Source organism: Dysidea avara, chromosome 8, assembly GCF_963678975.1.
Source record: "Dysidea avara chromosome 8, odDysAvar1.4, whole genome shotgun sequence".
In the NCBI taxonomy this organism is placed as follows: Eukaryota; Metazoa; Porifera; class Demospongiae; order Dictyoceratida; family Dysideidae; genus Dysidea; species Dysidea avara.
Window position 1 is genome coordinate 13,911,035 of NC_089279.1, and position 15,607 is coordinate 13,926,641.

Sequence of the window (15,607 nt, forward strand, 5' to 3'; positions counted from 1 at the left end):
TGTATATCCTATATGTATATGTTTTTTTAATGTACATGTAGCTACTGGAAAGTGCTGAAGATATCAACAATTTAGTCAACTATGAATCACATTTTAGAATAATGCTTATGTATTTACTTAAGAAACATCATGGACCACGAGGTGTGTTGACTTTATTATCTAAAGAGAATCATGAATATTGGGACTGTTTTGAATGCTTGAAGTCTATTAAAGAGCAATTAGAGGTTTGTATCCTGCTATGTGAACTAACTACATGTTGAACATTTGTATACCTTTAGGCTTCTCCTCCTCCAACAAGTCACTTGTTTCCCTTCATTGTGGGTGGTCTAAATGCTAAGCCACAGTTTACTGTAATGTACAAGAGAATAAGTGGTCATCTCCTACAAATATCATGTGGTTCGTCTGCTGACAAAATAAAGAAATTTGTAGATTACATTACTTCAGTGTATGTAATATGTCATTATAGAAGTGTACAATTTTAATGTTACATATACAATAGGCTAAAGAGTGGTGGCAAAAGTTATGATGGAGTTTCATGTGTTCGGATGATGATATGGCTTTGTGTCTATCATGAGTTCTACTGTAAGAAGGTGTGTGGATTTTTGTAAAGTACTAAATCTGAATCGGTTTAGTATTTTTTTCAAAACCTTATTTTCCATTGTATCTTTTGTATAATTGTCACTATTCTAGAAACAGAATTCAGAGTTGATTTCTTTGTTTAAAAAGATAAAAAGTGATGTAAAGTTTTCAGATGGGCACTTGGATATATTACGATGTTTCCTTGATCCTGCCAATATGATCAATGAAGCAGAAATTCCCAATCCTTTGAACCCTAATACCGAAGTGCTAGAGTTAACAAAATCCGGCACAATAAAAAGAAAAGCACCAACTGGTAGAGTGGATATAGAAGATCCTATTTGGAAATTTTTTAACCCTGAGCATGAAGGTAAGTAATAGTATAAAGTGCACATGTGTTTGACTAGTTATGTGTGTTTGTGATCACAGATCCATCAGATACTGATCTACGTCATGCACTAGCTAATATGATTGCAGTTGTGTTTACTCTACCAAGTCGTAGTAACCATATTTGGTATCACTTGTTTTGTCCTGCAGAGTTAGAAGACTCTCATTTGACTGGATTTATGGTAATCAATTGCAACACTGGTTCTGCTATATGAAACCTTCTCTGTATGTATGTATGTAGTATCCTAATACGGTCAAAAAAGGAGGTTTAATGTATGACTGTGGGTGTGAGTTAAATGAAGATGGACAATATGGGAGGAAGGATTACATACCACATGCCACAAGAGGCACACTCAGTTTACACTCATGGTATTTGATGTTGTGGACCAACTTTGGTGCCTTCTGTGTTGGACTTTTGACTCAACCCAATGCAATGAAGCAAATAAAAGGTTTGTATTATAATGTAATATTGTACATACTGTATATGTTTCAATAAAACAGCTTTATGAGTACGTTTAATTTATTTATTTATCAAATGGTACGGTTGTACCATTTAAGTAGGAATCCAGGTGAAAATTTCATGCACCGCCCAAAATTCCGCCTTTAAAAATCATCCTAGAGATATCTTACGAGACTAAAATCACCTTTACGGAATAGTACTAGTTCATATAATACATAAAACAGTATTAAATGCAACAAAACGCTTACAGGTGGCCGGATACAAAATTTTAAAAATCGCCAAAAACTTGAATTTTAGACTGACTATCTGACTGCCTGCCTGCCTGACTGCCTGCCTGACTGACTGACCACAGTCACAAGCCTAGAGGCCAAACGAAGCAGTGCATGGCCACCATTTTACGCCACAATAACAAACTCACCAGTGGGATGTGCCTTTTGGGGTTCCGACGAGTGTGTGCCCTCTGAGCTTTGCCTTTTCTTTTATCTTCAATCAAGCTGCTTGTCTTCTTCTTCATCCAATGAAACCATATCGAGGCATTAATTTTCCTTATCAACACTTTCTTTAAGCAGCATAATAGATGCCATGCACAAGATTATTTAAGGCGCTTAGACTACACTACTGTACAGAGGCATAGATTATATATTCCTGACTGATATAATCTATGACGGAGGCTACTGTACGGATCGAAGTACTGGCACTAGATAGCTTTAACGATAGGTGACAAGATCACGCCTATTCTTCATTCTACACATTATCAATCTATCAATTGAAATCACAACCACGATGACACACCCCTTTTACACTAGCTATATTTCAGGGACTACACGCCTTCAAGTTGGAAGGCTGACTTGAGATACTCTAATAATCGATCGAAATCACGCCCCCTTTTGGGCAAGCGCACATCTTTGCAGGCTGACTCGAGATACTCTAATACAGCAGTCACCCTAATAGAACAGTCACATCAGTGTTTATAGCTAGCTGTATGCCTTAACAAAAAGCTAAACAAATTATATTAAAAATTATGAATTTAAAAATGAAGTAGGAGTCCAAGCAATAAAAAGTAGTGAAACAAGAGATGAACGATGGTAGCTATTACAGCATAGCTCTGTGGGAAATTCCTACTTTGGCATTGAACACAAAATAATTGCTATACCATGCCAAAGTAGGGATTTCCCACTGAGCTATGCTGTAATAGCTACCATCGTTCATCTCTTGTTTCACTACTTTTGATCGCTTGGATTCCTACTTCATTTTTAAATTCATAATTTTTAATATATTTATTAAGCACAAGAACTGAAGGTCTATAGGACTCCTGGTCCTACAGCCTGTTTAAAGTAAAGTTGTTACAGGTGAATCTACAGTTATAAGGGGAACTTTGGTGGTGAGAAAATTTGGTGAATCACTCAGTAAATAATAGCCTTTCAGGGATTTTTCTAGAAAATAAATTCAGGGGGGGGGCAATCTGAGTTTTTCAGAAATTGAGGGGGGGGGAGGGGGGCAGAACTTAAATTAGGCTAAATTTGTTTTATTGTAGCTAGCTAGCCATCGACTAAATTTTATGATTTCAAATCAATTTATCATTGTTTCATCATTCGGCTGGTTGAGGCAGAGTTCAGGGGGGGCAAAATCATTTTCATGGGGGACAAAATGCTCCCTTTGTCCCCCCCCTAGAAAAATCCCTGGCCTTTGTAATAGTGCAAAACAATTATTCGATTATTTGACTATTTGGTCGGTATGACACTATTCGATTTGTTAACATACCATTCAAATATTTGTTAGCATTTTGTACACTGTGATTAGATGGATACAGCCAGCTTTGAAAGTTAAGATAGTAAACAAACTGGCATATTTATGCTGTAAAAGTTCTATTTAGAAGGGGTAGAATTAGCTCTCAAGCTTTACCTTGCTTCCTAGCAAAGGTTTTTAGTACTTATTCAACAGAAATGCATGCTTAAAGAATATTCGAATATTCAATTGTTTTGTTCACAACTATTCGATTAATAAAAATTGCTATTCATTTCAGCACTACTTTATAATGTGGTGAATTATTGCCAGGAATATGCCCTACAACTATAGACAACTAATTAACATGGTCATGTTCTAGTGGTCAATTTAAAAACAGTGATTAATTATTTTATAGTATGCATACAAGACAAGCTGAGGTACCCCACATTGCTATTCTGTGTGCTAGCTAGGAAGCTACAGGTCTCATTGTTTCTAAGCGTAGGCATGGAAAAACAGAAGGAGCAAGTGAAGAAATATAGAACAGAAGGAGCAAGTCAAGCTCTGATATCTAGAAATATAGAACTAAATGAGACGTTGGTAAAATATAATTTCGGACGTTTTATAAAATTAAAGGTAGTAAAAAAATTTGAAATACTCTAATAGAACAACCAAGTACTCTAATAAAGAATTTCATCAAAACTCCGCAAGGCTCTAAAAATCCACCAGTGTATGAGTTGAAATTTACCCCCTCCTATTGATCTCTGTAGTGGAAGTTATGTTTTTAAACCAGGTGCAAGCCACAGCTGGCCAAAACCCAGCTGCTGGTGCATGCCTGTTTTTTTTTAATATTGTTTTCGTAAAAACGTGTGTGTGTGTGTGTGGTGTGTGTGTGTGTGTACCTACCTACCTACCTACCTGCCTGCCTACCTACCTACCTACCTACCTACCTACCTACCTACCTACCTACCTACCTACCTACCTACCTACCTACCTACCTACCTACCTACCTACCTACCTACCTACCTACCTACCTACCTACCTACCTACCTACCTACCTACCTACCTACCTACCTACCTACCTACCTACCTACCTACCTACCTACCTACCTACCTACCTACCTACCTACCTACCTACCTACCTACCTACCTACCTACCTACCTACCTACCTACCTACCTACCTACCTACCTACCTACCTACCTACCTACCTACCTATTGTTTGTGTGTATGCACCCACATAAGCAAAATCATTAAAAATAGTAAAAAGCAGCCAGAATGTAAGAATTGGAAGCTAAATTAAGTCTGTGTTATACTTCCACACACATCAACTTTGTTCTGTGGTTTCTTCTCGGTGGTCTGAAATACAGGCGTGGCGACTCTTTATTATACTTCGTGAACAGTCTTCCCTTTCAGTTTTATAGATGCTTAACAACTTTAAAACAAAACTGAAAGTCTCTTAGGCTACTAGAGATAGCATGTCCACCGAGTTGAAAGGGGAGCATGATCCATACTTACATGAATGAAAATAAAATGCAGCTTCGAGGCTTTCTCTAAACAATTTATGTGAGAAAACACGATAGACACACATAAAACAGTCAAGAAGATACTTTTGTGCATAATTTTCAATTTAAAGTGGTTTGTTAAGAATTACGCTTTCTTACCAGTACATAGTAATGTAATTACCTAATTACTATATAATTCTTTAATTATGCAATATGCTAGATTACAGCATTTACAAATCTAATCATCTACGTAGCTGAATTAATAATAGCAAAAGCATGAATACTGGTATAATATACATGATTGATTAATTGCCTGTTTAGTTAGAATGTGATAGCATTAACTGCATGGACGTCTGGTTTTTAGAAGTAGCATAGCATCAACTTGTTTATACGGTAACAGGCTGGTATTCAAATGAGTTTCAGCTCAGCGACCTGCATTTTAAATATGCAAACTTTACTTGATGTACTAAATCTACCATATATGCCTCCTTGCTTTGTAGAAATCTATACTTGTAAACTACAACATCTATGGTATTGATAGTGAGTATATATAAAACTAGTATATTAAAAAATTATAAATTTAAAAATGAAGTAGGGGTCCAAGCGATAACAAGTAGTGAAACAAGAGATGAACAATGGTAGCTATTACAGCATAGCTCGGTGGGAAATCCCTACTTTGGGGGTAAACTACAACATCTATGGTATTGATAGTGAGTATATATAAAAGTAGTATATTAAAAATTATACATTTAAAAATGAAGTAGGGATCCAAGCGATAAAATGTAGTGAAACAAGAGATGAACAATGGTAGCTATTACAGCATAGCTCAGTGGGAAATCCCTACTTTGGCACTGAATACAAAATAATTGTTATACCATGCCAAAGTAGGGTTTCCCACCGAACTATGCTGTAATAGCTGCCATCATTCATCTCTTGTTTCACAACTTTTATCGCTTGGATCCCTACTTCATTTTAAAATTAGTATACTAGTTTGTTCAGCTTTTTTTTCTTTTTTTAAAGTATACAGCTAGCTATAAACATGCGACTGTTCTATAAGGGTGACTGCTGTATTAGAGTATCTCGAGTCAGCCTACAAAGATGTGTGCTTGCCTGAGGAGTGTGGTCATTGTGGTCTCAATCGATTATTAGAGTATCTTGAGTCAGCCTACCAACTTGAAGTTGTGTGGTCACTATTCCATTATATAAATACAGCTAGCCTTAAAAGGGGTGTGGTCATCGTGGTAGATCAATAATGGGTGTAGAATAAAGAATGAGCATGATCTTGTGACGTATCATGAAGATACAGGTATCTATTGAAGATACACATTATCTAGTAAGTCTACCTCTGTACAGTAGAGTAGTCTAAGTGCCTTAAATAATTTTGTGACGTCTATTATGCTGCTCAAAGAAAGTGTTGATACGGAAAATTAATGCCTCAATATGATTTTGTTCCATGAAGAGGGTGGAGGAACAATTTGATTGAAGATAAAAGGAAAGACATGGCGCAGAGGGCACACACTCGTTGGAACCCCAAAAGGTACATCCCACTGGTGAAATTGTTATTGTGGCATAAAATTATGGCTGTGCACTGCTTTGTTTGGCCTCTAGGCTTGCAACCATGGTCAGTGGGTGAGTGAGTGAGGCAAATGAAATTTCAAGTTTTAGCAATTAAAAAAATTATATCCAGTCGCTTGTAAGTATTTTCTTGTTAAACCAGGCGCGCGCCCACAGCCGGCTGAAGGCCGGCTGTGGGCACACGCCTGGTTTACTAAAATTGTTTTAGTAAAAAACGTGTGTGTGTACCTATCTACCTATCTATCTACCTATCTATGTTTGTCCATACGCACCCACGTGAGCAAAATCGTTAAATAATGGTAAAAGCAGCTTTTACGTAAGGAGTAAAAGCGAAATGAAGTCTGTATTAAACTTCTGCACAGGTGACCTTTGCTCTGAGGTGGTTTCTTTTCGGTGGACTGAAATACGGGTGTGGCGACTTTTGTAAACTACCTTCCCTTTGAGGTTTTCAGGCGTTTAACAATGATGCACTACCAGGAATAACCTATCATTTCGAGTTGAAAGGAGGTGTATTCCTTACGTACACGAACAAAAATGAAGAGTAGCTTTGAGGCTTTGTCAAGAGAATTTGTGGGAAAAAAACACAATAGTCAAACTATGAAACAGTTTAGAAGATACTTCTGTGCATAATATGTTGGTAAATGCGGTTTGTTTAACAAGCGCTTCCTTAGCAGTGCATAGCAACGTAATTGAACGAATTACGGAAATTTCATGAATTACAAAATACGAGAATTAGCTAATAATATTATTGCACAACCCAAAACTACCCTATTGTAAAATAGTGATACATAGTTGGTTAATTCATAGTAGCATATACTATCTATGTATCTATGGTTAATTCCAGATGAGTTAGCTAGCTGCATGGTGCCTGGTTTTTAGAAGTAGCACAACATCAACTTGTTTTTAATGCTACATTTTATGTTAGATTGACTTGTATTATTCTGTAGAGGTGATTTTCATTGCGTAAGATGTTTCTAGTCAGATTTTAATTTTTGGTGGTGCATGTCATTTCAGGTGATTCTTACTTGAACAGTACTACCATACTGTTTGATACAATGCAATAAAGCTATGACGTTTTTTTACCTTTACAGGTCGGATATTGTCTGATTGGATGTCAATCAGGTTTTACTGCATCACTCAACTGAGAACTGTGTGGTTACATATGAGGACCAACATGGGATTTGGTGATGATGAAAGATCATTTTTTATTATGAGATCTATGCACACACTATTCACGGTAGGTAAATTATCCTTATACTCAAAGGGACAGTACACTAAGCCATACAAGTATTAAATTTTACATCCCGTAAAATATGTTCATGACTTGACTACTTGTTGCATTTTATTACATCATGCCACAAAATGGTGAACTTGTAGTGATCTTCTAACGGGATAATTGTAAACAAAGTGATGATAATGGTATAAATTTGTACTGTTTTAATCGTAATGTGTCTCCCCTGCAGTTTGCATCATTGTTTGGTAGCAAAAAGAACTGCTCTGTAAAACTTCTCCCCATGTGAATTGCAAACAGCCATGCTCTAGCAGCTGGTACAAACTTGTAATGTTGTCACAATTGTAGCACTGACAAGAACTTGTAGTAAACAAGCCTGTTGAGTTAATTAATGGTCTGCAAAGGCTGGGGGAAGCATCAAATTATTGGTCAGGCAAAGCTATCAAAATAACTTGGTAATGGTAAATTTTCATGGCTAACTTACTGTTACAGTAAAATATTGGTCAGGCTCTTGCCTGAGCTGCTTGGGCACTTCCCCAGCCCTGCCGGGTGGGTGACGCTGCCGCCAATGGGCTAGCACTGCTGTTCTTGTGACTACATGTCCAAGCGCTCGGTGCTGTTACATTACCTTTGAGCATTCACACTATTTAAAATCTTCTACTTAGCTTAAATAACCTGTCTAGACATGTAATTCCACAACAAAATGATTCAAAGTCGTTGTAGCAGTCTGTGTGGAAGTGAGAATTGTTGTTCATTTTCCAACCACAATTACTTGGTAATTACGTAAGACAATGTCAAATGCATGTCACACTTGTATGGTTTGGTACTTTTGTGGCTTGGCATACTGCCCTTTTAAGCCAGCCATAATATAATATTCCTCTATTTTTTTGTAGCTTTTTCAAGATGGCAAGTGCCCATTCTCTCAAGGAAAATTTACTGATATGAAATCACTTGATGCATATGAAAAGGCATGGCATACATGTGTATATGAGTCATGTAAAGGAAATTTGCAAGTTGAAGTAAGTTGGTGTCTGTTATAGAAAGAAGGTTCACATTGTTTTTCATTGGTCTGTTGCTTTATAGTTAGAAAAAAATTTCTCTGACTCAGTCTGGGTACTGCCAGTTCTTAAGAATTACAGGTAAATACTTTGTCATGTATACAGAGAGTGAAGTGTACTATAATGTTGTCATCTAGAATGCTTAATCAACAGTACCCACATTTGGCTACTGAGAATGAATATATGAAAAGTCTTGTTGCAGCAAGAGAAGCTCATGGTCTTGATAATACACATCTCTTTGCTCTCCATCTTCTCACTTTGGAGTATGACAGGCTACAACTGGGTGGAGCTCTTCTTCCAGATTTGGTAGAATTCTACCAGTGGATCCACACCCATCTGTCACATCTGGTGACTTATGAAAAAGCACAAAAGATCACTATTGGAAAGATTATCAGTTTGAGTGCTAAAAGATACTCCCAAGAGCTTTGTGAACATCTCACGGGCCTCTTTAAAAGAATTATTGGTATGTTTGGTGCATATTGAATGAATGTATATATATGAGCACATATGTGTAATTTAATCCTCAATAAATGGTGGCAGTTGCCACTACTCCCAGGGGTGGGTCCCAACAACCAACATGTTAATTGAGTGGTTTAAAGAAATGACTGCTAAGATACATCTGTGCTTTTGTATCAGTTTTATACTGATGATATATACTTAACAGATAAATACAATGCCTACTTGAAAATTAATGGAGGTACTATTGGAGAGGCATCTTGTGACAGAGCTGCAAAACCTACTGATGCAAAATGTATAGATGAAAACACTCCTCTCATTGCACTAATCAGTCATAAAAATGAAGAAATTGTTGATTATGATTGGCTGTACATTGTTGTGATGCATATCGTAAGTTTCTTTAAACACTGTATGCATGTAAATGTTCATATGTGAACATGAGCATTGGTCAGTTGTGCATTCTGTTGATTTTATCACACATTACGTAAACTGTATAGGAGGGATGATAACATTAAATTATGAAAAATATCATTCAAAAAAGCATTATCCTTTAAGACAACTTGGCAGATGCTTAGACTGTAGGGCATCAAGTTGCTACTGGTCTGATATTTCTTTCTGCTTTCTACAAGTTGTAGTTTCAAGATTTGACATCCTGTATTAACAGGAGTTAGCCTTCTCACAAGTTCCTAGTAGGATGACACTTGTTACAGATACATAAACCCACGGAGATTCCAGGTTCTAGCTGTTGTGACACATACATAGATTGCATTTGCTGGGAATCAAGTCACCATCTGCATTTCACAAAGGTCCAAGATTCTAATTCTCTTTATTAACAATGTGCAATAAGTTAATTTTCTACTGACTTACTAATGCCTTGAGACAAACAATGGCTAATGTTATAAGCTTGATTTTTTTGCTATTTAATTTGGGTCTGAGATGTGCTGTTCATCAACAGCAGCAGTTACAATGTATATGTGTGCATCATGGACTTTTGTCCGTCTTTGTGTCTCGTTTCTTTTAACTTGCAGCATGGTGTATTATTTGTGGTAATGCATCAATGGCTTCATGGTAACATGATGCATTGTGACTCAAACATCGAACTAAAATTGTCTATAATTTTTGCACCATGCCTCCAAAAGTTGAAGTAAAGGTAAGCAGCTTCCTATATTGTGTTCGTGTTCTCCATATGTAGAGGTGAAGCATAGCTAAATAAACAAAGCCATTACTATACTTATCAATAATTACATAATACAAAGGGTGTGCATTTTGTCATCCAATTATAATCTCTTATGTCTGGCACCATTCTTTCCTTTGATCTGATGTTATAGAAGTTTGCTAATGGAGAATTTTTATTGCAAAAAAAATGCAAACATATATAAGGTGTCCTACAGACCTTCAGCACTTGTGCTGTAAGCTGATAAGGGTAATTGTACAAGCTAGTTGGAACAAAAGTGCTTAAACAAGAAAATCATGTGAAGTGCTAATTTAATTCTTGCTTTAGCAATAGTATTATCACCATGGCTAAAGTAGGGAGTGAATTTGCACTTCAGGTGGTGATCCCTTGTTTACAGACTTTTATTCTGATAGTCCCTACTAGCTTCTAAGTTTTTCTTACAGTAGTAGTGAAATAATATTTGAATGCTTGTTATACACTTAATTACTCAGTATCCTGACCTTAGCATGCACTATTCAGAATTTCTGTGTTTGTATTTATGTATAGCATATAAACCTTGTTACAAGGATGGGATACAATTGTTTTGTTTGTTTTTAGATCGGATGTCACAATTCCTTCCTAAACTGTATTTTTGGTCATGCTAAAGATCCAAATTGCCACTATCGAAAATATCTACCTGATAATCCTCCAGAATCTCATCCTACTGAAATCACCAGTCAGAGTTGTATTGTTCCTTCTGATGGGGGTACTGGAAAGCAACAGTTTTTGAAGTTGATCAAAAGCTGTTCTATGTACAATGGTGTTCAGTGTAGCCCATTGTTTGATCTAGAACAACTTGAACAAAGTGTAGTGGCTTTTTATATTGCTGGAAAACCTCTGATAACATTAGATGACATGAGAATCATCTTCAGGTTTAGAGATTCACCAAATGAAACTACTCTAGGAAACAAGTAATTATTTTCTGTTAGTACTTATAAGGGATGCCCCAACCCTGCCAGATTTTCTGTTCCATACATGTGTACATATTTTACCTCACTGTGCTATAGAATAGTTATGTAATAATACAGTGTCAATAAGATGATCACACCTCAATATTGATGCTATAACAAACCATACCATGAGTGGTGTTAATCCAAAGCTGAGATGACAAAGCCGAGACTGGGGTGTTGATAGGTTTATAATACTGTATATGAGCAGGCCTGAAAATACTGGGCATGTGAGCACATAAAATTAGCATACATTTTGATCTTTCATGACTAATTCCAATATCATTGTAATTCACATTTTGTAGTCCTGGCTGTGCAATTGACATATCTTCTGTTGCTCAAGAACTACCTAACAACTTCAAGGTAAACTTTGTGTGGCTACTATGCTGTTTAGAATTCACAAACATATTTATTGTCTGTTAGGAGCCACTTCAGGATGAGACTAAAAAGTCATTAGAATATCATTTCCATACAGCTACTTATCAAACACTAACTGAAGTTGTTACTGGTCTGAGAACTATACTAGGACACTTAATTCAGGTGTTGTATTATTTTACTCACATAGCAACTACCTTATACCTTAATCTAGGATATTCTGCAACAAGAATCCAAAGTCTGGGACACCATACTAGACATCAGCCTCTCTAACTACTTGAAAAATTCTTTCAATAAAGACCAAGAAATAGTGTTTGGTGAAATAGGCATCCAAAGGTAGGACATATTTTTAAAGTTGCAACATAAAGAATTTGTTTCTATTAAAGCATCAGTGATGAACAAAAAGTGATATTTGGAGAAATAGAGATGAAGAGATTGTTCAGGTGTATGGGATTATTTGTTGGATGGTTACAAGGTGGCTTGTATGACTTCTCCACACTACCTGTTTCTGTGTTTAAACATTTGGATAATGAAGACAAGGAAACACTTCAGAAAATTCCAGATAAATACCTATGTATGTATATGTATATGATTGCTCAACACTTTAATATTTATTATTTTTGATAGCTGTAGAAAAAGATTTACTAACAGAGTTTGATGACTTTGAGAAGACTTTGAATCATGCTGAAAACCATTTAATTACACAAGCAGAACTTAGAAAATCAATAAAAGAATCTTTGCTGGAATTAGGCTTGTGTGAACCAACTGAAAAGTTAATAACTCTTATCCCCAAGTCAATCTTAACTTACCATTATGTGCAGTTTCGAATGACCCTCCGCAAGTAAGCTAAATAATTTTTTATCTGTAAAGTGTAAGGAAAAAATTGGGAATTTTGGGGATCATAGTAGTGAAACAAGGGAGGTTGCCTACACCTGCAAATATACTAGTGGACATTTAATTCCTACTTCAATCTATACCTATGACTGAATTAGGGATTAAATGTCCAATAGCATATCTGCAGATGTAGGTGACCTCCCTTATTTCCATCTCCCTACGTTTTCTATGATCACTAATTGAACTTAAAAATTCCTAATTTTCCTTATACTTGTCTGTTTACATTTTGTGTATTATGATTGGTGAACTTGTTCTGCACACACACATAGTGTATCAAATGAATGAATGGTGCCAGAGTTAATGTTTTTGTCTGAATGCGTGCCCTAATTATCAATTACCGACTCAAGCATGAAGTGGCATTATGTTTTCCTTTCAGTCCATTCAGCTCGTTACACAGCACTATACAAACAAAAATGAAGAACAGTAGGAGAAGTGCCTCTGCAATCATTCTAATTTCCATGAAAATATGGATGATTCGCACACCCCAACTATCATTTAGTTGAGTAGTGTAGTTTTGTAATTAAGGTTGTAGTTTTGTACTGCATTGTATTTATAGCTTGAAAACCAGTGCTGGCTCTATATCCACTTTGAAAAAAAAAACTCACTTGTAAAGAAAAATAGCTCGAAAGTGAAATGGCTTTTATGCTTCACTTTCAGCTAGGTTATATATACAGCATTACAAACAAAACAGTAGGAGAAGCACCTCTGCAGTCACCACAGAAAATATGGACAATACCCATTTACAAATGTAAGGAAGCCATTGAATCAACACTTTGGGCTGTTGGCAAAAAGAAATGGGATACATAGGAGGACAAAGGTAGATTCATAAATGTTTGCATTTTATGTACTGCAGTATGCCAAAATGCACTTGTCGAGCTGAAGCACATCGAACAGTGAAAAACTCACGCCCGTAGCCTTAGTCATTATCAAGTTATTCTTGTGTGAAGGCATCTGGCAGGTAGGTAGACAGTTAATCAGTAGAAAAATCCATTAAATAAAATAAAATTTTAAAGAAAATTTCATAGCAATCTGTTGGAAGCATTTAGGGTCACACTGAAGGTACTTTTGGGCTTGGTTATACCCTAACCAATACTACTAAGGCATGGTATTGTGAAGTTGGTTTTTGGGTGATATTTTTGGCCACAAAAACCCAAACCTCCATGATCCCTATTATACCGTACTGTATGATATGTCTTATTGTGATACAGGATAAAGTTGAAAGTGACGATGATGGTTAATTTACTACCACAAAATTCATCCAATGCACCAACTAAGTGGTCAGAAATTATTGAAGATTTATGGAAATATCTGCCACGCTTCCAAAATGAAGAGCAGTTGTATGATGAGAACTGTCTCAAATTTGATTGTATAAAACTACAGTTTGGTGATGGTGAGGAGAGTGAGAGTGATGATGAACCATGGCCACATGATGATGACCCTACTGTGGAAGAAGAGTCAAGTGATAGTCAAGTACCAACCCCTAGTACTACTAACAAGAATGAAAGTAAGTATTACGTTTTAAAATACTGGTCTTAATGGTTCTTAGTAAATATTGAATAGCAGTCAACGTGAATAAGGAATTTGTATCCATAGAAATGTTTGTAAGAGTCACAAAATGGATATAATACAGTTTACAAGGTATTGTTAGCAAACTGGGATAAGTTGTGTATATGAAAAATGTACTTTTTCCAAACTAAGGCCCCCATTTTTTTTTCATCAAACAAAATTCTGCGACTTCTTTTCCTTGCTAAAATCTTCCTATACCAAATCTACCAGTTTCTTCAATCTCTACTATAATCCACTTCTTTTCATTGTAAATCAAATTTTGTGTGCAAAATTATGAAAATATTTATCCATTTATGAGGTTCAAAGTTTCCATGCATGATTTACTGCCTTTTATACTAACTTTCACATCAAGCATCGAAGAAACAATATATAGTTTCTACCACTGTATGTACCACTGCTGCAACAGACTAATAGAGCAGTCACAAAAGTAATTACTTTGAACTCTAATGGTTACTCCCTGCATAGCTGACATAAATTTTTTATTGTTAATAACTTTTCTACTTGTAGACACATACTATCACCTGCTGTTATGGTTTAAGTGTATAGTAAATTTTATTTAGTGCAAATATTCATACACAAACAAAATTATTTTAAAAATGTACACAAAAATGTAGCTATATAATATACGACAAACTATCAACATATCATGTACTTTAATCCTTCTGTGTACAGCTGAACCAACAGTACCAACTCCAGCAGTACCAAATTCTGCAGCACCAGCACCTGTCAATACTCCAGTGGCATCAGTGTTGCTGTCAGCTAAACCAAGTGGAAAAGCTGAGCATATGACCACTAAAGAATTGTGTGAATGGCTCAAGACAATCAATGTCAGTGATGATTACGTTAAACTCTTTGAAGAAAGTGGTATTAATGGAGGTACTCTGGCCACCTTGGATGATGAAGATTTAAAAGATATGGGTATCTCCCAACGCTTTATAAGAAAGAATATTATGGTGCGATTTAGACAAATTCAATAGAATATTTCTTGCATATCGCTATAGTTAGCTAGCTTTATACATAGTTTGTAGATGTTTGTTGCTTCATTTCATGTATACTTGATATCATCTTTTTTTATGAGCATGAGTAACTGTAACTAGATGTATATTAAATTATTAATGTTGTCTGATTGTCCGAGTGTCATGGTAGATACTCACTCATCAGTCATGGCACTTGATTTTATCTTAAAATGAAGTGTTCATCAATAGGAAAATTTCTTTTTTTCAACTTTCATTTTTACTGTATATGTTTTGCCACTACTGAAAGTGTAATGTAGGAAGTAAAACATGTACATAGTAGAGTGGCACCAAACAGAACAGTCATTTGTATCATTGATACAAATCAGACCAACATGCATGGTGACACTAATCACTGGGAGCAGTAAGAAGCCACTAATGTCTACCACACTGATCAATAAAAAAGGTTAACAAAATTAACATAGAAGAAAAAAAATCAATTCCAGGACCTCCCGATCTGTAGTCCATGTACCGTAAATTAAGATACTACACTGCCATCCACTAGCCTCCTTTGGTTTCTACCCTACCAAGTTACGTACTTGGTCACTAGTCAGTCAGTAGAAAATTCAACATTTTTTTTTGAAATTCGATAGCAACTTGTTGAAAGCATTTTGGGTTGATCTGAAGGCT

The 15,607-nt window shown here is 36.0% G+C and overlaps 1 protein-coding gene across 1 annotated transcript in view; it reads left to right on the forward strand.

The window, feature by feature from the left end:
• LOC136263016 (uncharacterized) overlaps nucleotides 1–15,037 on the forward strand; it is a 128,442-nt gene extending 113,405 nt beyond the window's left edge. Inside the window, exons 72-90 of the mRNA XM_066057455.1 lie at nucleotides 42–224; nucleotides 279–445; nucleotides 500–590; nucleotides 691–946; nucleotides 1,006–1,145; nucleotides 1,205–1,412; nucleotides 7,316–7,461; nucleotides 8,349–8,474; nucleotides 8,539–8,594; nucleotides 8,651–8,976; nucleotides 9,178–9,359; nucleotides 10,741–11,093; nucleotides 11,435–11,492; nucleotides 11,553–11,669; nucleotides 11,719–11,840; nucleotides 11,891–12,078; nucleotides 12,132–12,345; nucleotides 13,607–13,902; nucleotides 14,637–15,037. Coding sequence (XP_065913527.1) covers nucleotides 42–224; nucleotides 279–445; nucleotides 500–590; nucleotides 691–946; nucleotides 1,006–1,145; nucleotides 1,205–1,412; nucleotides 7,316–7,461; nucleotides 8,349–8,474; nucleotides 8,539–8,594; nucleotides 8,651–8,976; nucleotides 9,178–9,359; nucleotides 10,741–11,093; nucleotides 11,435–11,492; nucleotides 11,553–11,669; nucleotides 11,719–11,840; nucleotides 11,891–12,078; nucleotides 12,132–12,345; nucleotides 13,607–13,902; nucleotides 14,637–14,941 — 3,534 coding nt within the window. The 3' untranslated portion in view covers nucleotides 14,942–15,037. The remainder of the gene's footprint in view (nucleotides 1–41; nucleotides 225–278; nucleotides 446–499; nucleotides 591–690; nucleotides 947–1,005; nucleotides 1,146–1,204; nucleotides 1,413–7,315; nucleotides 7,462–8,348; nucleotides 8,475–8,538; nucleotides 8,595–8,650; nucleotides 8,977–9,177; nucleotides 9,360–10,740; nucleotides 11,094–11,434; nucleotides 11,493–11,552; nucleotides 11,670–11,718; nucleotides 11,841–11,890; nucleotides 12,079–12,131; nucleotides 12,346–13,606; nucleotides 13,903–14,636) is intronic.
• The last annotated feature ends 570 nt before the right edge of the window (nucleotides 15,038–15,607 follow it).